The sequence below is a fragment of the Aedes aegypti genome, chromosome 2 (assembly GCF_002204515.2).
Source record: "Aedes aegypti strain LVP_AGWG chromosome 2, AaegL5.0 Primary Assembly, whole genome shotgun sequence".
In the NCBI taxonomy this organism is placed as follows: domain Eukaryota; kingdom Metazoa; phylum Arthropoda; class Insecta; order Diptera; family Culicidae; genus Aedes; species Aedes aegypti.
Genome location: NC_035108.1, coordinates 307,645,821 through 307,670,822, shown reverse-complemented (window position 1 = coordinate 307,670,822; position 25,002 = coordinate 307,645,821). Strand labels below are relative to the sequence as shown.

At 37.5% G+C, this 25,002-nt stretch overlaps 1 protein-coding gene across 1 annotated transcript; it reads left to right on the top strand.

Annotated features, from left to right (window-relative positions):
- The first annotated feature begins 736 nt into the window (after positions 1–736).
- Positions 737–24,131, top strand: LOC5568815 (reticulon-4-interacting protein 1 homolog, mitochondrial). The gene is made up of 4 exons (XM_001658131.2): positions 737–1,120; positions 21,527–21,738; positions 21,804–22,138; positions 23,604–24,131. Exons 1-4 carry the CDS (start codon positions 853–855, stop codon positions 23,980–23,982), a joined length of 1,194 nt encoding a protein of 397 aa, XP_001658181.2. The 5' UTR covers positions 737–852; the 3' UTR covers positions 23,983–24,131.
- The last annotated feature ends 871 nt before the right edge of the window (positions 24,132–25,002 follow it).

Below are 25,002 nucleotides of genomic sequence, written 5' to 3'. Positions count from 1 at the left end.
CTGTTTTATATTGATTTCCAACAGTTTTCCGACTTTTGGGGCCGTCCATAGAGGACGTAGCATTTTCGTTTTCGTTTTTAGGAACTGGGTCGGTGATCAACACATAAACAAACCAATGTCAAATAAATTGTAGTTCGGTCGAACCTGAATCGGGTTGGGGTGGAAACTGTGATTCAGAACGGGTTACGCCAGTTCCAACCTATGGACCAATGCACGAGTTCATTATTTGACGTTTGAGCGGTGCCGTGTTATTTATGTGGCCATGGACCTATGCACGAGTTCATTATCTGACGTTTTAGCGGTGCCGTGTTATTTATGTGACCAATGAATAATTCGAATTATTCGGCACCGCTCAAACGTCAAATTAGTGAACTCGTGCATCGGTCCATAGCAACGAGTGAATTCGGCAGCGCTCAAATGTCAAATTCGTGAACTCGTGCATTGGTCCATAGGTTCAAAAACGAATTCGACATAAGGGATCATTCAAATATTACGTAACGCAAAATTTGTCACTTTTGGACCCCCTCCCACCCCCCACGTAACATTTGTATGGAAAATTTTAAATTTTTGTATGGACCGTAACACTATGTAAGACCCCCTCCCTCCCCCTGTTGAGTTACGTAATATTTGAACGGCCCCTAAGCTATCGAAGGATTTTCCAATAAACTCTGGCTGCACTGGACTCACAAAGTGCAACTCGAATCTACTCGAAATCTTATGTCTAAAAACGTCAAAACTCTTTTATTTACATTCTGGCTGGAAACGGTCCCGTCGGTTTGATGCAACTTCGCATTAATTTCTTGCTCTAGTCGTTAGTTGAATTTGATTTATTTATAATAAAATCACGTCGAAATGTTCCCCCAAAAGTGCATCCGTTTAGTGAGTCAACATTTGCCCAACCCCACCCGGTACCTGTCCACGATTTCGGCCGGAGCCACCAGCTGCAGCAGAAGGGCTCGCCCGATCAGCAAGATGTGTGGCTGGCAAATTCACTCCTACGGAAGTCTGGAGGAGGTGCAGTTTAGCGACAACCTGAAAATGCCAGTCCTCACGTCGCCGAACCAGCTGCTCGTGAAGGTGACGGCCGCCTCCGTGAATCCAATCGATGTCGCAATGATCAGTAAGTATTTCCAATCAATCAATATTCCGCGGGAAGCATTCCTAGGATTTCCTAATATAACTGTTTTGGGTAATGTACCGTAACGACAACACTTTCTGTTTGTGTGGGTGCCAGGTTTGGTATGCATTCAAAACTGCATTAGCGCATGTATTTTGATCTAGGGATGCTTAGGAAGAAACATTATTTTGTTCTACCCGCCAGAAATGCGGAATTTCTTATCAATAAGTTGAGCTTGTTAACTTCCCTGGGCTTGGGATTATATTTTCCAGGGAGCGATGAATTTTGATAATTGATCGCTGTTGTTAGTAGCTTTGATTAGATGTTGGGTGAATTTCAAAGCAATGGCAACCTTTTTATTACAAAATTTAGATTTTGTCTTCTGACCTAAAGATTCTGGTTAAACTACTGCATAGTACGGCTATCACTCATCAAAATTACTTTCACTTCGGGAAAATATAATTTCAAACTGGCGAGAAGATTACAAACTGAGGGTGGGTTAGGAGCACAGTCAGACCCTTGAATGTGCAATGTGGGGTAATAATTGGGAATGCCATTGACGGTTTGTAATCTTCTACGAGGTTTTCGAAAACCAACAGGGCGCGTGCACCGGGTTGCGGATAGGAGCAAAGGGAGATCAATAGCATCTACTTAAAATAATAGAGCAAAAAGCCGTTCCATGATTAGGTAATGTTTAGCGATCTTCTATGGTGTTCTAGTACTATAAAATTCTTCACTCACTGAGAATTCTGGCCTTGATAATATCAATAGTGCTAAACATAAAATAATACCTAATACTCAATAAGTACAATGTAGTTTCAATGTAGTAATAAATGAAACAAAATCAATTTTCTATACTTGACAAGGTTTTGAAGACAATCAATGAGTGAAAAAACTACCTATTAGAAAAGCCACATCAGCTAAGGCTATACATATACAAATATTGGTCATAGGGTCATGGCGAGCATTCGGTATGTATGTCTATGACTGATTCTGATCCAATAGGGGCACTAGAAGACCACGCGGACAATTTCGAAACAAATTATTTTTATACATCGGTCTTATGATCCGAAAGGCTCAGCTATGCTGTAATGTCATTTTTTAAGCTATTCATTAGTACTGTTTAATTGTTTATTATTCTCACAAAACTACATAATTATTCATTACTAATCACTGTTCCTAATTCTCTCTTTCTCACCTTCTTATCTGTTGCATGATTATGATCATTACTAATATAATGCATGAGCATGCACAATAAGAATAATTTCAGAATTGTAAGCAGTCAATGGATAACTGGATAGAATAGCTTCGAAAAAGATGCTCAAAACAGAATAATTCTGGTCAGGGAAGTATGATCATCATGAGTAAGTAACACATTTCATTTTAATAATATCAAATATTTTTATATAAATCAGCACCGCCAATCAGTGAACTGAATTGTAATTTGATATCTGTACATGATAAAAACAGATAAAGTTTGTACAGTTGTCACCATCGATTGAATTGCGTTCTTTATAGTAATGTTCAATCATTATCAAAAGCTCCTAAAGCGTCGCATCGTGCCATAAGCAGTTCTTAGCATCACTCTCATATTGTTATTACTTTGTTGTTTTTAAATTTATATAAAGCGATCAGCTCATTCTTTCTTACTTGTACAATTGTTTGAAATTTTAATAAATCAAACCAAACTTCAAAACTTAAATTAAATTGCTCTCAGCACATTTACATTTTGCAGCATTAATCGCATTACTGTGTCAAGTCTTCTCCAATTTCCTATACCCTACCCCAACCCTTCCTATCATTTCCGATGGTGTTCAAGTGGTCCGCATAGACTATTACGGCCATTACCTATCCCTGCCCCCGGCTTTGGACTGACTTGCGCTCTCATTGCCCCACCAAACGCTGCAAAATGAAAATGAAAATGAAATAAGTTGAGCTTGTTAACTTCAAACGATTTTTGGGGAATACGGAATAGAAAACCTTTGCAACATAAATTAAAAAAATAAGTTTTGTGCAAAGCTGATGATATCTTGCTGAGTTAACAAATAAATAATGTTTTTAGGAATGCTTGCTAACTCAACACATTTTTGTTTTGTTTTACAGCATCGTGAAATATTAATAAATATACATACTAAGAAAAATTTAGTTTATTTTTTTATGTAATAAAAGTTATGCTTCAAATTATCCACAAAAAAATATTCTATGGATAAAACATTGAATTGATCAATGCAACGAGAATTTAAAAACTTTTCAATAGCGAAATACCTATATAGTTATGGCCATAACAGTACGACCACTTAAGGCTCAAGAATCCATCATTCAAACATCAGCAATCATCAAAAATGAAGAACCTGTGTTATACAGTCATCTCTCCTTTACTCGATATTGAAGGGACCATCGAGTTAGAGAGGTATCGAGTTACAGAACACAAAACCAATGCAACTGCGATCCAAGGGACCATCGAGTTAGCCATGAAAACCAACTTTTACTCTGGTTCTCTAACTCGATATCGAGATACGGAATATCGAGTAAGGGAGAGTTAACTGTAGTTCAAATTTAAAGAAATCCTCATATTGGGGCGGTCCATTAATTACGTAAGATAATTTTTAGGATTTTTCAACCCCCCCTCCCCTTATGGTAAGATTTTTTGTATGAAAATTAAAAATAAATTATATGGCGCGTAAGAAATCTCAAACCCCCCCTCCCCCCATAACCCCTTACGATATTAATGGACGGCCCCTATGCTATAATCGCAATCCAGATAGCAAGTGTAATGTAATCATAGATTCTCTTGAACATTGTTTTAATTTTGAGCAAAAATAACCGGTTTCGAAAATCTGTAAAACGATTATGGTTATTTTCCTCTTGAGAATAAAAAGCATAACTTTTGGATTTTATTTTTGTTTTCTAATCCGAACTGTTACAGTTCACGTATACTACAGCCAAAGACGAAATAAAGACCTCCATGTGCCTTGCAGTTGCCTCAACATGAAGTAATAGAGCAAACTCTAGAATGCCGTGAAAAATTTACTGAAATCAGTACAAAAACAGTACTTTTCACTGCTAAAATAAAAAAACGGTACTTTTCAGTACCGTCAAACGGGGTGACTTGCAACACTTTTCAACTTCAATCAACCAAAATCATGATCTAAACGTTATCTAAAAATCTAAATTCCTTGTAGAACTTTTAATGACTGGCTCGCCTACAGAATGACGTGACAGAAGATTGAATCGAATTATTTTGTCATATCAAAAGTCATAGAAAAGGTGAAATTTTTCAAATGTTCTTGTGCGGGGTGACTTGCAACACTCAATGGTAATTTTGTTTTTGCCAACAAAATGTTGATATTTTTTATTAGTCACACTTGTTAAGTATTGTTATTCATGTATTTAAAGCCTTCGAACCAGTACAAGAGCATTTTGAATATGGTTTGGAAGAAATTAATTAAGTTTTTTTTTGTATGAGGAAAATCTGCCCATAAAGGCATAACTGTCCATATGCAAAAAGTAGGCATTGAGAAAATAACGCTCAAAGTTTGAAGTTTGTCATCTCATACAAATCTTTATAATTTTGTAGTACATTTCTGCATGCCATATTCATTCAGCACCAACGCACAGATTACTCATTTTACTTCTATAGTGGTTATCACGCCCAATGGTATGGGTGCCCTAGTGTAGATGTAGTTGTGAACCTTAGAGGAAAACAATATGCACTCAGTCTCGAAAAACACCCAGAAACCGGGTGTAAATTTTTGAAATTGGGTAATATTTCCATATGCATTTTGATGAGTCTGGAAAGCGTATGCAAGTTTCTTTGAGGAAAACAAAAACAAACTGTGTACGACGAGCGTATGCTAGTCTACGTGTGTTGAAATGTCACTAAGCTCTATTGATCAGCAAAAAGTATGAACTATTGATCCCTTTACGATCGTTGTTTGGACCCGTACCTTCGATTTTTCGTTGGACCTATTTCCAGGATGCTTTTCAATATTGGCTGTGCAAGCGCTTAGATTAGATTAGATTAGATTACCTTCGATTTTTCGTTGGACAAGTTGGCGAAAGCTAGCGGTGGTAATCCTTCTTGCACACCGTCTTGGGAAAAAACCTGTTAGAAGGTTACTTGTTCTTTCGTTTGTTCAGTAAACATGGTTACAACTACTAACAAAAGGAAGGGTGAATCTCTGAATTCACAACTTCATTCCAAAAAGTAGGGTTTAAAACGGTCACTAAACGTGGCAAGAATGGTAGAAAAGACGTTTCTCCGGAATGCGCACTTTCTTCCGAGAGTGAAATGGATAATGCTGATAATAGCATCGAAATGAGCAATCAGTTCGATGCTCTAGACAAAGTTTCCGAACACGAAATCAAAGCAGTCTCTAGCCCAGGCTCTTTGATTCAAGTGAAGAAGCAAACAGTGCCGCCTATCGTAGTCAGTTGTTCTGAATTTCAGGGGTTTAGGCAGGAGATGTTGAACTCCATTAGGGGAATCGAGGTTTTCTTCCAAATCGCATAGAAAGGAGACTGTCGCGTATTGTTGAAAACTCTTAAAGATCGCGAACTTCTTCTCAAACATCTTGAAGAGAAGAAACACACATTTTTACTTATGACGACAAAACTGAACGTTTGTTCAAAGTCGTCTTGAAAGGTCTCTCAAGTGACTATAAATCATCTGAAGAGATGATCAAAAATGGAATAAATAATTTATTTGGATTTCCCCAGTCCAAGTAATCATTATGGAAAAGAGAACCAAATCTGGCATTCTTCGGAAAGGGTTTTCTCAAGAATATTATTTAGTTCACTTCAACAAAAGTAATCTAAATAATATTAAAGCTTTAGAAAAAGCCAGACTTATGTTCGATGTTCGTATGACATGGGACCATTTTCAGAAACCTGGAGGAAATTTTCAGAACTCCACTCAGTGCCAGTGGGGTCATGGAACAAAACAATGCCGTATGCAAGATTGGCGGAGGTTCTTCTCACGCTAAGGACGTCTGTCATATGAAGAATGATACCACTAAGGGGTCATGTACAAATTACGTCACGCTCCAAGGGGAGGGGGTAAAGCCAAGCGTGACATGCCTTAAAAAAATTTCGGAAGACACATACAAAAAGTGTGAACAGGGGGGGGGGGGCGAAAAAGTTGAAATTAAGCGTGACATAATTTGTGTACCATCCCTAAGTTTGAATGCCCTCATAAGTCTAACTTTTGGGATTGTCTTTTGTTTAAGCGAGTTGCCAAGGCTCGTGCCAGGTAACCAATAAGCATTTCAATAAGCCCCAATCCCGCAAAAACATCTGATACGCTTAATGTCATATCGAAGTAGTTTGACTGCTTAGCTGCCTAGAAGTAGAATGCGCACCGCTGTTCAAAATCTGTTAGCTACTAATATACTAATAAGCATTTAAACTGCACACGCTGTTTTCGACTCAAAACAACTGAAATGTTTTTCCATTGTTTCTCAAAAGCAAAAACAGAATAGTGCGGGTGACACGTTATTAATTTGATAAAGCATTTCGTCTCCCGCAAACATATGATACATATAAGGTACCGCGGGGCAAGTGGGTAAATAGGGTAAGTGAAAACAATTGATATATTTTACTGAATATGTGAATTAACGTTTTAAACTCATGCGTAAACCTTTAAGGCCATTGAGAACATTACGATAGGTAAAAGATTTCTGAAAATTTTCAGCTATTATTGCATAATAGAGCGAAAAATTGTTAACCTGTCAACTGTTACTCCGTAACAAGTTGGCGGTGTACAATCTTATTTTAATATTTTCAGTGGTGCAGAGTGCAGGTCTGCTGGAAAGCGAACAAGCGATAACATTTCAAGACCAACAATTGAAAAGGCCTCAAGTCGGGTTTCTGTTGATCTCAGTGTATATGAGCCTATTCTTACTGAACCATACAATAATCATTTGAAAATATGCATAAAAGATGAAAAAATAACATTTTTCTAAAAGGCTCCATCTCATTTTCCGCTAACTAGGATATTCATCGCAAATGCGACCTTTTCTCAAAAAGGCCTCATTTATATTGTAAATTTTGCACCTTATCGGACGCGACGATTTGTAATCGTCGCCGGTGAAACCGTCGCCAAAATCGTCGCCAGACAAGCAACCGCTGTGAATTTGACGATTCAACAGTCTTACCAACACAATTGCAAATCACCTCCTTTGATTTATTTTCTGGCACTTGACGTTTCACCAGTCTTGCCAACACAAAGGCAAAGCACCTCCTTTGATTGGTTTGCTGGCGACAATTTTTTCAGTCTGTTCGAAAGTTGGCGGCGCGTTTTGTTGTGAATGAAACATACAATATAACTGACGGAAACCGAGTTGAGGCCTATTAAACAAACATCAAAATTGCAATGTAGATTGCGAAAAACGTTCCAAATCCACTAAGTAGATGCAGGTTATACTAGGGAGTGACTGCTCCTTGTATTATTTTACACAGTGGTTGTCTAAACGGTGAGCATTATCAAGTTTTTCGTTGGGTTCCAGTAGAGTGATGTATTTTGAATCATACTACCAAATAATACCTGTGTCAGCCTGTCTGTACTTCACAACTTATCAACAAAAACACGATTTGGTTTCAATTGGGTCCTAAAATTTTCATTGAAATCTTGTTTTCATTCAATAACACGAAAGAGCATCATACTGCAACTACTTTAGCAATTTTTCCCGCTCAAATAACGGCTATATCATGTTTAAACTTTATTTTAAAAATTGGGTCCATAAATGAACCTTGACACTTAAGATCATGTTTGACGTTCGCTTAGTCGACAAAAACACCACAGGGGATTTAGTTGTAACACTGGGGTTGTTCCTATCTGACATTTCGGAAGGGACACGGAAAACAAAATACACCCAAAATTTGAGTTTAAGCCAAGGGGTGTGACAAAATCTAAAAAAACATAAAACAATGTTTTTTGGACTCAAACCGACGGAAAACATTAGAAAATTGAGTAAACATGTGTTATTGGCCTAAATTTAAGCGTTTAGCATTAAAATTGGGACAGGGCTTTAGGACCCTATTGCATGAAAACTAACATTCAATTGTAATATTATTTCAATTGAACCAATATTTCTGTACATTTTCTCGACGACACACTCGCGTAGCACATACATAATAGTGATCCTTTATAAGAGAGATACGCGGAAGCTGACATTTCTGTCAAAGTGTGAGCCAATCGAGCAGCGAGAGCTGTCAAAGCGTGAGCCAAACGAACATGCGTTATGTTTGTTTTGAACTTTTCTTGAGGAGTAATGTAATCCGCTTGAAATTATTTCGGTAAAAGTTGTTTTGCATAGAGCAAAAAATATGAAATATTTACCTCTTTTGAATGTTTGTCAATGCGATATTTAGTTAGTATTTTTTCTACTGTTTATTAGTTTGGAAATGTAGCTCAAAGATCTATAACGAAACAAAATACACTTTTTAGCAATTAGAAAGTCATGTCCGTGTTATAATATTATTCTCGACACTGAGCAAACTCAGCACTGCTGGTCTGTTGCCAAATCATTCCATTTTTCTTCCGCTAATCTCTTATATAAAGGATCACTAATACATAATGTTCATGGATGACGAAGGATTCAATCAATCACATATTTCATCGGCCGCACGAATCTACTATTGCTGTAGGGATCTCTATGTACCTTACTTCACCACTTAACACTCTTCTACGCTTCAATTTTCTTATTTCATCATCAATTTTTAATGATTTTCAAAAGGCCACATCTGAAGATGACAGGCTTTGGAAAATTTAACGATCATTGACACACGAGCCATTATTTCAGCCCATTTATACGCCTGCATTCATACAACACACACGACATTTACCGTTCGTTGAAGATAATGAGCCATGAACTAAAACAAGACAGACACACACCAGAGTCTATGAATGGAGAGTTGCGCGAAGAGTGAAACCAAATCTACCTATCGAACTGTCAAACCGTCTACCTATCGAGCAGACCAGCAAAACAGATAGGGGCTGTTTTCGAAGACGAAAAAGAACAACCATTCAAAGAAGTCTCTTCGCGCAACTCTCCATTCATAGACTCTGACACACACCACCCACTGTTTGGTCCCAATCACTGTGTGTCAACACTTGTAACATTCGCTGACCCACACTCATTCTGATCAAGAAACAGTGGCGAATATTTTTTATTTTCTTTTGCGACCAAAGGGGTGTTCAATGGTCCAATAGATTATAGTTAGGTTGTTAAAGGCTGCATTATCAGAAAATATGAAAGTTATTACCAATTTTATGCAAAACATAAATCATCCGAATGGCTCGATACTGTTGCAGTTTGCTGCTCTTGAACGCTCTCGTGCCACGTACCAAACGAGAGAGTGAATGTTTACATTCATAGGGCTCTCCGAATGCGATGTGCCACGAACTGCTATGGTTCGCGAATATGGTTCGATCGAAATCCAAACACTGGAAGTTGATGAAAAAACAAGCCACAACTAGAAGGCTGTGTGGTATTGAATGAACATTGTCATAGATCTTGTCTTCCAACCCTGTTATGATGGCTGACAATCAAAAGCCTGTTGAAAGATATCCGAGAATGTAGCAGCGGATCGAACATCAAACGATCTAGTAGGCATGGCACAACTTTGACGCCTCACTCCTATAGTAACGTCAGAATGGAATGAAAGGTTTTTCGTGGGGCTCCCGCTTGCCAACATCGATTCTGAGCTTCACATTTGGCGATCCTGCCAGAATTTTAATAGTAGTTTACGGAACAAGTTGCAGAATGATGATTTTTACAGCACGAGTCGTAAATTTATTCTACGAGGCTTGCCGAGTAGGATAATTACGACGAGTGCTGTAAAAATAGAGTTCTGCAACGAGTTACGTACAACATTTTTTGCAATTTCGTAGAAGACCATTTGAGGGTATCAGAAATTATGTCGGAAAGCATACACCATCATTTTACAATTTCTAAAAAAATGTTGTGTAATGATTCATTACGCAACTCAGAACAGTTGCGTAATGAGAAAGCGTTGCGTAATGAATCATTACAGCACTGGTTACAGTTGCGTAATGACTATTCCCGCACTGCATACTTCAGTGCAGGAAAGTAGGCCGTTTCATGACAGATTGGCGTGATGATAAACAGCCTATTACGATGAGAAATTGCAAAAATAATATTTCGTGTTCCTGGAGTGCCTGGATTCGTTAACAAGCGGGAGTGTCCACTAGAAAATGTGTTTGTGTCGAGTGCTTCTTAAACCGCGTGTGAAAACATGTGATTGTGGAGTGAAGTTGAATCTGATAAAAAAGGCATATATCTGTAAGTAAACAGCAATGTGGTATTTTTCTATGAACAAGAGAAAACTGATTGAAGAGGAAATATGACACGAATATGTATTAGCCGCTTCACTACTCGTTGGAGCAGCAATGTTTCTTTCTGTGCTTGTTGTTGTTCTTATTGAACACCAGCATCACCTCAACTATTTGAGTTGCGCGATGCAGGCTTTGAAGTGAATATTTTGTTTCGCTTTTGAATTCAAACAGATTACTTCGATGAAAATATTTGAATGTAAAAAAATGGAGAAAGTGTTTCATCTGTTTTATCCGATTCAAAGATTATGTTATATCGAGCTGATTCATCTAAGTTATGAAGTGCGCATTCTGCTTTTATCAAGGACCTATTTTCTGCATAAGTTGAAAGGAAGAAGAATAACGTTAGGAACTGAACTATTTTTTTGCAGAAGTCAGTTGAACATATCCGTGCAAAATGTATAATAATATGTATAATAAGTATAATTTGTATAATGATGCAAAAGAGAAGTTAAGTGTTAAAGTTCTATTAGTGGTTTTCTTGAATGTTAATCAATTTGTATAACTTATTATTTAGTTATATCAATCATACAAAAAAAAATAACGCCCGTAACATTTATCAACTCTGCAAATTTCTATATAAACAATAATAAAATTTCGCTTTGTTTGTATGTGATCATTTTATCGTTTCTTCTGTGATAATACGCACATTTCTATATTTTATCTCTCCTGGTTTCAAATGAAAATAAAATAGTTTTAATCAAGTAAGATAGAGTGAAAAATGAATGTAAGTGTGTTTTCCATTTTCCTAGCCATGGGCGATTTTGAATTGATGTTCCAAAAGTTGATTTTTCGTTCCAATAAATCAATTTTGTTTTTGTTTGCACTACATGAAATCCTAATTCAAGGGATTTGGTCTTAATTTGAGCCGTTGTTCTTGTAAATTTGCTTACGATTGGAAAAATCGAATCGATTTAAAAAAAATGGATACAAAGAATTCGATTGAAAAAACGAAACGATTCGACGTATCGAATTTGAATCGATTCAGTATTATCGATGTTTTGGTCAAATTTGCCCAATAGTGCACATGATTGCTTTCAGTACATTGTGTATCCAGTAATGTTTACAAGTTAAGTGTGAAGCATACTGAATCGGTAATTTTTTGTGAATTTTGTGTCGATAATCTGTGAGATCCAAACTATTCAAATCTGCTCAATTCATTATTAGTTCTAAATAAATGCCATGTTAAAAAAACATGTATGAATGCAAAAAAAATATCCTTAACGCGACTGGTAGTTGCAATGGAAAAAATGTCCTTAACACAACTGGTGTTTGCAATGAAAAAAAAATGTCCTTAACGTGACAGGTGGTTGCAATAAAAATAAATATTCTTGCCGCGATTGGAGTTTGCAATAAAATAAATATGTCCCTAAAAGCAACTGGTGGTTGCAATATAAAAGTAATGTCTAACGCGACAAATGGTTGCAAAATATGTCCTTAACGCAACTGTTGGTCGCAAACTTGTTCCTATCAATCAATTTTATTGATATTGCTAGCGCGACTGGTGGTCGCATATTTGTTCTAAGCAATGGTGGTGTACACTTGCCTCCACGACTGGTGGTCGCATGGTTGTTTCTATGAAGTGCTATTGATGTTGTTAACTCGACTGGTGGTCGCATACTTGTTCCATTGTGGTGTACACTTGCTACCGCGACTGGTGGTCGCATACTTGTTCTTAGTAACTGCTATTAATGTTGTTAACTCGACTGGTGGTCGTATACTTGTTCTTAGTAACTGCTATTAATGTTGTTAACTCGACTGGTGGTCGTATACTTGTTCCTATCAAGTATTATTGGTGTTTTAAGATCGACTAGTGGTCGTATATTTGTTCTAAGCAATGGTGGTGTACACTTGCTACCTCGACTGGTGGTCGCAAACTTGTTCTTAGTAACTGCTATTAATGTTGTTAACTCGACTGGTGGTCGTATGCTTGTTCTTAGCAAGTATTATTGATGTTGTTAGCTCGACTGGAGGTCGTATATTTGTTCTAAGCAAGGGTGGTGTACACTTGCTACCGCGACTGGTGGTCGCATACTTGTTCTTAGTAACTGCTATTAATGTTGTTAACTCGACTGGTGGTCGTATACTTGTTCCTATCAAGTATTATTGATGTTTTAAGATCGACTAGTGGTCGTATATTTGTTCTAAGCAATGGTGGTGTACACTTGCTACCGCGACTGGTGGTCGCATACTTGTTCTTAGTAACTGCTATTAATGTCGTTAACTCGACTGGTGGTCGTATACTTGTTCCTATCAAGTATTATTGATGTTTTAAGCTCGTCTAGTGGTCGTATATTTGCTCTAAGCAATGGTGGTGTACACTTGCTATCGTGACTAGTGGTCACAAATTGGTTCCTAATAATAGTGATGCTCACATGCATGCGCGACTGGCGGTCGAAAATGTATCTATAGAATAATATATGTAAGCCCAATGATGTCTAGTAACTTAGTAGATCAAGGTATGTTATATCAAAACAAGTAACAACAGCCAAACAAGTCTTCGAGTGAGTATTTCCGTGAAAGTACGGTGGTTTGAATGTACAACAAGATGAGAGTCAAACGCTGATGTTACTCTGTTCAACATGTATATGTCAGTTTATTAATGGTAATATTTTGTCCAAAATTAGTTCGTCTTAGAGATGTCATTGCATAGAATTAGCTTGCCGTTTCTTATGAATAAACACCGTATCCTACAGCGGAAAAAAATGTTTCCAAGTCGCATGTACAAGTGAACAGTTGAGATATGAGACAGTATACATCGGGAAAGTTCTTAGCGATGTGAAAGATATATCCTGAATTCCTAAAAGCTTTCGTGATGACGAAAACGATGTGAAAACTCATCACTTAAACCTTTTTTTTTTCCTGAGAAGAGGGAGGATGTGTGGTATTGAATGAACATTGTCATAGATCTTGTCTTCCAACCCTGTTATGATGGCTGACAATCAAAAGCCTGTTGAAAGATATCCGAGAATGTAGCAGCGGATCGAACATCAAACGATCTAGTAGGCATGGCACAACTTTGACGCCTCACTCCTATAGTAACGTCAGAATGGAATGAAAGGTTTTTCGTGGGGCTCCCGCTTGCCAACATCGATTCTGAGCTTCACAAAGGCCTCAACACACTTTAGAATAAACAAAGGCGTCAACTCACAGGCCTCATCAGCATCGGCCGGCGTCTATGGGCACAAATCAAAAGGGCTCAAAAGCTTTTGGTGAAAAAAACCTCAATTTCTTCAACTCGTTTTATTAGTAGAATTTTTGCCTAAAATGATAGTAATGAATATTCATTGCTATACATCAATTTGTTCAGCGATTTTCTGCACAATAAAAAATACACAATGCTTAAATTTATGATATAAAATTGATTCATTGTATGACAAAACCAGATTGCATTTTTCTCATTGTTTACTTTTTGGAGATGAGGCCTTTTCCATTGTTAGTCTTGATTTATCCAGTTCATGATCCTTATGGATTTGACATTTATTTTGCTACAAATATGATCCATGAATGATTAACCAATCTACAGAAAAAAAATATATCTGCAGACTGTGTTCATTGAAGATCTCATCGGTAGGAAAAAAAAACCAATTTCATATCAGGATTAACGTGAACCGCAAAAAGTATGATCTACACAGAATTGTATGGTTTAAATAAATACGGCATAAAATCAACGCTGCGTATCCCATCAAATATAGCATATACTGAAGCCCGGCAGAACAAAATCACGATATCGTCTGATTGTGATCTGAGAGTTGTAAGGACGAATCCCATTCTCTTATAAGCAGGTGAAATCAACTCACCTGTAAAAAATGTGAACTGCTACGGCAAATGAAATGTAATATGTTGTTAACAAAATGTTAATAAAATCTTAAATTTGTTTTACCAAATTAGGATGATAGTGTTGTCTAATAACACAGAACACCTAGATATAAGAAATTAATGTAATGTGTGGAATGATACTAAAAAAAAAATAAAAAAAAAACGAATCCCAGTTGGATGAAAATAAAAAAAAAAAACAATCGAATGACTGAAGGCGTGTGGACACGGAAGAAGAGACAAATAAAGAGCTTTTGGTTAGACACGTTGTTACGATTGTAGTAAGAGAGAGTTGACTCTCTTCTCCTCTTCAAAGAATTTAGCATGGACTCTTCAGATAATTGGCAACCTTTCTCGAATTCTTCCAGGAACCAATCTAGATTTACCACAAGGATTTTTTTTTTTTCAGTAATATAATTAATGCCTTTAAAAATATTTTTGTGATTCCAACACCACATTTCATTCAACAGAATTCAAGAGAAAATATTTTAAGAACCCATTAAAATTTTTACTAAAAATTACCCTGAAGTGAATTTACATTTTTTTTTAGAAAAAAATATTGAACCACAAATTTATCCAGTGAATTTACCTGAAAGTTCTTTCTCCAAGAATTCAGCAAAGAATTTCTCATTACTAAAAAAACATCTTCCAGAATCTTCTTGGATTCCACCAGAAGTAAACTCAGGAATAACTGCAAAGATTTCTTCCAGATTTCATAATCAAAGAAACATCTGCAGGTTTTTCATTCCCAAAAATCTTCTAAGGAACGCGACATCAATACTATTTCCTCAGTGCTGATAGCAGGTCTCTTTTTACATAATTGGTCTAGCGATTCCTCCAATAAATTTCTTCGAAATTCTTTCAGGGATTTCTCAAGGGATGCTTATAGGAATTTGCTCCAGGATATCTTTGAGCACTCTAACGGTACTAACTCCAGTATTTTCCACAGAGGTTACGCTGAAAATTGTCTCTGAGAATGTACAAGGATTTTCCCCATCTATTTTTCAAATACTCCGTCTGACGTTTTTAACAATTTTACTTTTAAGGAGCTCTTCCAAAGATTTCTACAGGGATACTTCCAAGTGAATCCTCAAAGTTCCCAAGTAACACCAAACATTATAACATTTCACGTATTCTACTGCATATCAACAATACTGATGCGACATTGCCTTTGAATTCGACAAATTACAAAAGCTGTCAAGCAAAAGAGCATTGACGCTACATTACAAATGTATCAATGTACTAATATTACTTAATGAATTGCTTTATTGCATTAGTTCGACTATATCAGGGCCTTTTTCCATTTCCATGACATTTTCATATGGATACCTTTAAGAATTCATTAGCGGTAACTCCAAGAAATTGCTCCAAACATTCGTCCAAGGGTTTTGACCTGGTAACTATTCAATAAATTTGACTTAGGATACGTCATAAGGCTCCTTCAGAAATTTCCTTAGAGATTTCTCCAGCACTTCACTCCTGCAGTTTTTGCAAACATTCCTCTAATAATTTCTTAAGTAAAATCTCCATGGATTGCTCAAAACATCATTTACGGCTTCACACCAGTTCATATCACTGCAATCATTCCGGTTATCCATACGATCGCACGAATTTCTTCAGAGATTCCATTTGAAGTTAAAAAATATCGTGTTGCAGAAGTTGTTTCAAAGATCGTTCTAGAACTTCATCAAGGATTACTTTAGACTTCAAAAGTAACACATTGGAGATTACTTTTAAATTTTGTTAATTTCTTTTTTCTCAAAAAAAATGTGTAACAATTTTTTAAAAATAACTTGGCATTTCCTTTCAGACATGTTTAGAACATCTCAACTGTTTTGAGTAATTATTGAGGGATCATCATGGATTAAATCTCAAACTACTGGTTGAATTCATGAGTCTTCATGAGACTAGGAACATTCTTGACAAATTTGTAAAGGAATCTTTGGAGGAATACCTAATGTAATCTCTTAGGTAATTTCTGTAGTTTAAAGTTTCTTCGATTCCTCTTTGGTCTCTTTTGCACGCAAGAGGTCTTTAACGTTTCTATTTGCAAGATACTCAGCTGCTACCATTCCTAACTCCTGCAGGAATTCCACTAATATCTCCAAGGGTTACTCCAGACACGTGCTGGGTCATCAGCCCGAAGTTCGTTAGGCCGAGATACTTTATGCCGAATGGATCATTAAGCCGAACGTGTCATTAGGCGAAATGAATTAAAAATAAAGAAAGAATAGCATGTATTAAAAGAAGGAAAAAATCTGGTTCCTGTTAAGCAGTGCTGGTAATGGTAATACAGGTCGGACTCGATTATCCGGAGTATCGATTTTTTTTCACTCCGGATAATCGAATCTTCCGGATAATCGAATCACTAAGAAAAAAATTGAAATCTTTTATCTGAAAATTGATAAAAGAACTTAAATATTATCTCTTTTCGTTGTTTTATTGCAATTTTAGAGAAAACTTTCCGTTTTACGGCTCAACGAAAAGCTACCGCAGCAATCACATCACTGGTTTGTACTTGCAAATCATCAGTATGTTTCAATGATACCTTGGATACCATCTTGATGATTGTTGTTTGTTGCTATTTTCCATAGCGTTTTCTCTCTCAAGCATACTATGATTGAATCGTTTGTTTCAATGATGGAATGATTTCGAAGCCTGCGGTAGAACTTTGACAGCTGCGGTAGAACTCTGCGGCTACCGTAAACCGGAAAATTTTCTTTATAATATCTATATGATGCGGTGGCGTAGTCAGAAATTATTTCTAGGAACAGTAGGGGTCTTTACAAGAAAAAACAATTTTGATCAGCATACACAAAAAAAACACTTGTTCAAACCCCCCTTTTCTTATATACGTTAAAAACTGCAAAACCATTCATAATGTATATTGCAATACCAAATCATCTCAGATTTATGCATAAAAAGTGAAAAACAAGAACATCCACTCCCCTTGGTTATGCGACCTTGCCGCGATGGGAGGGCATAATCCATTAGCCCATATGATGGAAACCAAAGGCGTAACCTGTAGTGGTGGTATCACATTTTGGCATTTTTTGCTTAAAGCCGCGTCATAATTCATATGGCATAGACGCAATAATTAGGGGCCCAGATAGCCGTAGCGGTAAACGCGCAGCTATTCAGCAAGACCAAGCTGAGGGTCGTGGGTTCGAATCCCACCGATCGAGGATTTTTTCGGGTTGGAAATTTTCTCGACTTCCCAGGGCATAGAGTATCTTCGTACCTGCCACACGATATACACATGCAAAAATGGTCAATTGGCATAGAAAGCTCTCAGTTAATAACTGTGGAAGTGCTCATAAGAACACTAAGCTGAGAAGCAGGCTTTGTTCCAGTTGGGACGTAACGCCAGAAAGAAGAAGAAGAAGACGCAATAATATCTCGGATGTGATCCAACGGACATTCTGCGTCATTGATAGAATTGATGCCCATTTCAAATAAATAATCTAGTCGAAGTGGACATTAATACTATTGGTGACGTTCAGTTTGCCTTTTGCTAACCAGAATGATCCGTAGCCACTCTTACTATTAGCTAGCTAGATACATCGTTATCATATACGACGTAGGGAATACTTAGGAACTCTTAGGAAAATGACTAGTAGATTCACTGAGTAGAAATAAGTGGCGACAATCTTATTTTAATATGGTTTTTACATTGCCATAATAAGAAATACCTCTTTTGTAACAGCGGTATAAATAATCTAATTTCAGCTTCATTTTCGCAAAATTTACAAGTAGAAAGTAGGCGTTGTAAAGCATTGCATTTGCCACCGAAAAGTGAATCTTGTAGGACTGTAAAAGAAGCCTAAAGTAACTTTACTCTTCAATATTCACTATAAAAATGACTATGGAATGTAAGACGCTGAGATCGATCATTAGGGTACACTTGCTAGTTTCGAAAAATTGTTGAACAGACAAGGAAAGCGACTTTTTTCTTTAAGGATATATGAACGTAATGACCAATAAATACTTTTAACAACAAAAATGAAATTAACTAGAACTACTACTAAACAGCCAATTTTGTTAAGACTTGACGACACTTGACATTTAAGACTCTAATCTTACGTAAAAGACAATAGTAATCAGAATAGCACTTGAATGACAAATTATTCAAAACCATTTCGACTAGACAGTATTAGTAATGCACTACTATTTCAAACAAATTCTACACTACTATTTCAAACAAATTCTAATGGAGCTGCTGATTTTCATAATGCTTCCTTTTCTCAGAAGCAAGGGAATATGGGTACTTTTCAAAAACTACCACGTCACAATACTAATAAAAAAGCAGTGTTCATGTGGGCGCCATTGCCTAGTCCGTCTGAGTATTGGTCCTGGTAGAGGGGAAACTTGGCAAAAGCCAGACCGAGGGTTCAGCCTTGACAAGTTAAGCTGTCAGGCAGCTCCAACTGAAAACCATACAAAAAAAAGTGAAAAACAAGAACATCAAAAAACAAATTCCGGATAATCGAGTCTAAAATTCCGGATAATCGAATCCCGGATAATCGAGTCCCCGGATAATCGAGTCTCCGGATAATCGAGTCCGACCTGTAGTAGTAGGCTTAAATATCGCGAAAATCACGTGGCTCTTCCCAGTACAGTAGTTCAAAAACGTGAATCTCATCTAGTAGCCTACGTTGGGTGCATGAATAATTCATTATTTTCTAAATCTTTAGTGTCATTGAAGGCTCCAAATGCGGGAAATAAAACCTTTTTTTTCATTTTTCTACAGTAATTTTGGGTTGCCCTTAGCAACGGGTGTTTTGCATTGTTCAAGGCTTTTTGCCTACAGCAGCGATGGGCGTGAGTTTCACTGGCTTTGCTGACGGTGATTGGCTTTGCTTGGCTACTGTAGAGTGAATTTCAGATTTTTTTTCCAACCCTGCTGTTAAGTTTTTAATGTTTCGACTTAATGATTCATGCGGCCTAACAAACTTCAACCTAGCGTACTTCCCCAGACAACCAGAAATCGCATGAAAGTTCACGTTACAACTCGGTCATTCATACTAATTACATCAAACTCGCAAAACACCGTGGATAAACTCGTCAGATTGATGAGTTTCCTCGCATAAAACACTTCTTTTCTGAGTTCATTTGTACATTTTGTTTCGTCTCGTACACTCGTACAAGGTAAGTCGAATCAATCCGTAGCAGCTGTCAAATGAACATTTGTTATCAGACGTTAAGTCGCATAAGCTCACAGGTTAGTTCGGTAGAAAGTTTATACACTCGCATTGTATGTTATTATTCATCACATAATATATGCACGCATATCGCCTCCACTTTTGTACGTAGAAGGCCTTTTCGCGACATCTTATAAGTGAAATTTTGCACATACAAAGCCTCCAGGTGATTTCGTTATACGTACATTTTGGTTGTCTGGGCGGCCCAACGTAGGGTGTTTTTGCCAAATTTTGCTGTGCTGAAATATGTTGTACAAATTTGCTGAATTTCCCAGTAAATTCTCATGATCATCAGCCTCAATTTGCTGAATTTCAGCAATATGGATTACTGAGCACTTCAGCTCAACTAATTTTAGCATAATATGGTCTGGATGAGGTTAATGGGTGGTTCATGCAAGATTTTCTTCAGAAATTACTATAAGCATTTCTGTAGATTTTTCCTGAAAAAAAGAGAGAAATTTCTCAAAAAATACTAGGCACCAATAGCACAATGTGATAAATGCCTGAAAAGTTTTTGGAGGTGTTCTTTGATTTCAATGGAGCGAATTGCTGAATGCATCTAGTCAAGAATCCTCAGAATAGAAAAATGAAATGTTGACAAAATGTTCCTATTTCAATTCAGAATACAAGAGTTGTTTCTAAAGAAATATCTAGAAAAATAGTAGACCTTTAAAAGCAATAGGGCGATATTCAAAACTGAAAAGGCAATTCGTGATCAAACGTCAACATCCCACCGCAAAATCGCTAGTGTTTGGAGGTGATTTTAACCTCCAAATTGCGAAATCATCACCTCCAAGTTAGTTCTAATACTCTCCGTTATATGAATTATGGTGGCGCGTCGATCGTCACAAGTTTCTCGTTTACCAGTCAATAGATGGCTCTTTTTCAATGGCAGTAAAAACGAAATCCTGAAGCAAAGAAAGCACCACGGAAGATGAACTAAACACAAAAAGTTATGTATACACTTTACACTTGATTTCTAATCACTACTTTTTGGATCCAGTTTCCTAATTGCAAGTATTTTACGATTTTCATTATTTTCCATACGTTTTGACAGTTCTCCGACTACCATTCTTCCATGTGCTTGTGTTGAAAGTTTGCGAAATTTGAGAATCCAGCGTAGCGCGATCAGTGGGTGACATACAAACAACAGTGTCGTCGCTCGGCGGCCGGTAAGAGAAACTGAATGTTCGAAAGGTTGTTGCTGCTGGCCAGGGTGGGTGTACGGCTGTCAACTACAAACAAAGCTCGCCTAACAATCATCTCTTGGGCGGGCCGTCCCAAACAGCATCATCTCTCACGCGGGCCGACCCAAACAGCACAGGTCGAAACGCGGGCCATGCCAGACATGAAATGCTGATGCATTTCAACACTCAAACAGCGGGATGCCTAGCAGCGTTGTGAGCCAAACGAATACACCCACAAAACATGAACGGTAGGCGAACCTCGTTGCGTATACCCCCCCTGCTGCTGGCGCCAACTGTTAGCGTTTGAGAACAAAATAAACAGTCATTACCCTATTGGATATTCTTGGAAGAATTCGAAAAAATAAAAAAAAAAGAGATTCCTAAAACTTCTTTGACAGATTTTTGAAATAATCTTCACAGATATATATGTAGGTGTCAATTCTGGGAATGTTTGATGAATATATAGAAGGATCTTCGAAAAATTCCTGAAAATCGTTTATAAAGCTATTTATGGAGAATGCTTTGGAAAAAATCTTAAAACAATTTCATGATATAATTTCTTGTGTTTTGAAGCAATACCTCTGAAATGATAAAAATAAATTTATGGAGAAATTTCCTGAAGTGTCCAAGCAAAAGATACTAGAAAAAGAATTCCCATTGCTGCTAAAATTCCTGTAGATTTTCGTTGAGGAATTAAAAAAAAAATGAAGAGTACTACTGAACTTATCAATTTTTTCTCTGGAGTTTTTCTGGAAAAATCCACAATATTTCCCTACATAATTTTCTTGAAATTGTATCAAATCCTCATATCTACCCATAACCGAGTTTCTGTTTGATTGTTCACTTTCAGAGGGCTACGGTGCGGCAGTACTAAATACTATGCGCTGCAAAAGCGGCATCGAGTTTCCTCTGACACTCGGTCGGGATTTTTGCGGAGAAATCGTACAGAAAGGCATGGGAGTGTCCAGTCGAGATCTGGACGTAGGCGATGAAGTGTGGGGAGTTTGCCCGGTGCACCAACAGGGATCTCATGCAGAGTACGTTGTCGTGGAACGATATTGCGTAAGTACAAGTTTTGAAAAAGTTGCGCCACAATTCCTTAAAACAAATCTTATGTATGATTTTAGCTCTCGAAAAAACCGGAAAATCTCAGCAAAATCGATGCCAGTGCCGTGCTATACGCTGGCCTTACGGCGTGGTCTGGTTTGTATCTTACCGGTCAGCTGGGAAATTTACTCGGCGCAATATCACCCGTTGGTGGTGGGAGGGGGAAAAAAGTCTTAGTGTTAGGTGCGGCCGGGGGTGTCGGGACGCTGGCAGTTCAAATTCTACTGGCTGAGGGCGTAGAAGTCTACGCAACGTGCTCAACTGATGCCGTTGAAATGGTACAAAATCTGGGAGTCCGATACGTTTTGGATTATAACGAACCGGCCCATGTGCAACAGTTGGCGAGTGTTGGAAAGTAAGTATACATTCAATTGAACCTTCAACTTTTTATTTCCCAAAAACTTTGATTAACTATTTTTTTACGAAAAAAAGCGTTTCTAAAAGTTTAAACATACAATTGCAATGGGGCCTTCCTTAGCCGAGTGGTTAGAGTCCGCGGCTACAAAGCAAAGCCATGCTGGAGGTGTCTGGGTTCGATTCCCGGTCGGTCCAGGATCTTTTCGTAATGGAAATTTCCTTGGCTTCCCTGGGCATAGAGTATCATCGTACCTGCCACACGATATACGAATGCGAAAATGGCAACTTTGGCAAAGAAAGCTCTCAGTTAATAACTGTGGGAATGCTCATTGAACACTAAGCTGAGAAGCAGGCTCTGTCCCAGTGAGGAATGTCAGAAAGATGAAGAATACAATTGCAAATAGGCTACATCCTTCAGTTAGTTTCTTTTACTTGTTTTTTTAAGTAAATTGTTTATTTATCACTAGTAATTTTACTATTGAAACAATTAGCTGACTATTGTATTAATCTGATGAGTATTTAATCCTATTCTAGTAACTATTGAATAGTTGTCATCAGATATGGTGTGTCTTAATTTCGTCAAAAATCAATGGAGCTCTGGAGCTATCATGGGGCAGAGAGGGTTAACGCCCAGCGTCTTCAAATAAAGACAGTTCTTATAGTGTAAATAATTTGAAGTCGACACGAAATATTATACTTCGGAATCGGGTCTACCCCGTTTGGCATAATGCCATTTGGCATTATGCCGTTTGGCATACAGTCGTTTGGCATAATAGTCGTTTGGCATAACAGTTGTTTGGCATAATAGTCGTTTGGCATAGTTTGAAAAATGAAGATACTGCAGTGGTACAGTAATATGCCGTACCATAAGATACGTCATAAAATTCCATGTTCCTTTTTTTTCAAATGACATGGAATAACTTAGGCGTTGGACATATTTTTGTTAAAAATGCGGACTTAATGACCCCGGAAGTCATGTATGATGCAATTCCAAAAGAGCTTTATTGGATATTGGTTTCCTTGAAAAATGATGATTAGAAGTATGCCCTATCACTAACTGACAACGGAATGTACGATCGTGAGCAGTTTATGCACACCCCTTTGCTTAATGAAAGGAATTTGATCAAATTCAATGTTTTTCGCAATTATGCCAAACGGCTATTATGCCAAATGGCGATTATACCAAACGACCGTTATGCCAAATGGCATTATGCCAAACAGCTATTATGCCAAACGACTGTATGCCAAACGGCATTATGCCATACGGCATTATGCCAAACGGGGTAGACCCTTCGGAATCCACTTACCAGATGGTGCTTGATACTTCTATTTCTTTCAAGTTTTTAAATTTCCTTTATTAACTATTGATAACAATTTCGGTACTTGAGTACAATTGCGGGAAAACGGTGGGTGTTAATGGGTTAAAAGCATTCATGCTCTAATGGTTAATCGGTTTTCTTTAGGTTCGATATCATCCTGGATTGTGCCGGCAAGGGAACGGACTATGCCACATCCGTGCCATGGAGGTTCGAACAGTACATCACATTCAATTCTCCCGTGTTGAAAAACATCGACGACAACGGATTCGCAACTGGCATGGTCCAGAATGCGGTAAGTATAGTGCGCAACAATTTGGCCACGGTCAGCGCACACAATGGACTGGTCAAGTGGGGCTATTTCGTTCCGGCCCCGCAAGGCATTGCGTACCTGCAGAAGTTGGTGGAGCAGGGAAAATTGTTGCCCGTCATTGAGAAAGTATTCACATTCGATGGCACTTCAGAAGCGTACGCTCGCGTTGATGAGAAACACCTGCGAGGGAAAATTGTGATAGATTATAACTGAAAATGTCGAATTTGAACATAGAGATGAAATGTTGATTACGCTGTTAGTTTTCTATTTTATAACAGATAGTCGTACTAAATTCCTAGTTATTATTTTACAACATTTTCTTTACTTGAATTAAAACACTTAACTTAATTCGCGATATATAATTTTGTTAGTTTATATAGAATTGCCAGTATGATTCGAAACAGTCCGAAAGCCCGTCTGATTTCGCAGGCAGATGACTAAGTGTCCTGATGACTTTATAGAGCAAAACCATGCTGATAATACATGTTATGGGAGTACTCATAAAACTTTTATTTGTATCTTCAAAATAAAAAAAATCGCTATATCTCATTTTGGAGTTGAATTTAAAAATTATTGACATTTTTTTGTCAAATTCAATTCACGGTAATATAAAGGGTGCACGGAATCAAATTGCGACACACACAAATATTTGGCAAAATTCGCACGTTCAACCAATCATCTTGAAACTTTAAGGGAGTAAGATAAAACATGTTATGAATATTTTCCTATGTTTTCCAATCCGTATCCAAATGCCTGAACTTTTCTCTTCACACTACTCTTACGGTCCTGTACAACACTCGGACCAGCTTTTTTTTTGCGTGGCAGTCCATTTTTCTTCATATCTTCCTCCGATTTCATTTCCTTGGATGCCTGCTTCATGATGGCTCAGTACTTTTCAATTGGCCGCAGTTCCGGTGCGTTTGGGGGGTTGAGATGCTTCGACACGAAATTGACTTCCTTGGCTGTTAAAAAACGGTTTCGCAGTTCGGTTTTTCCGCTAACTCGACTGGAAATAATAGTTTTATTAGGTGTCTTATTAATGCAATAAATTCATAATTCACTTACAAATTAGTTTCCTAACTGTCCGAGCAATCCAATTATTCTCCAGTTTGAGCTGTTTAGGTTAAGTTATCTGCTCACATAAAATTGCAATTATTGTTGGAATCCTTATCGATTAACAATCTTTACTTACATATCCGTACTATTTAGCTTATAATTTAGGATGTAAGATCG

Bases quoted from the DNA above. Each gene is read 5' to 3' on its own strand.
- LOC5568815 (XM_001658131.2), top strand. From the start codon at position 853: ATGTTCCCCCAAAAGTGCATCCGTTTAGTGAGTCAACATTTGCCCAAC. The intron at 21,739-21,803 runs GTAAGTACAAGT...GTATGATTTTAG, and splicing joins TTGTCGTGGAACGATATTGC to CTCTCGAAAAAACCGGAAAA. The intron at 22,139-23,603 runs GTAAGTATACAT...GGTTTTCTTTAG, and splicing joins CAGTTGGCGAGTGTTGGAAA to GTTCGATATCATCCTGGATT.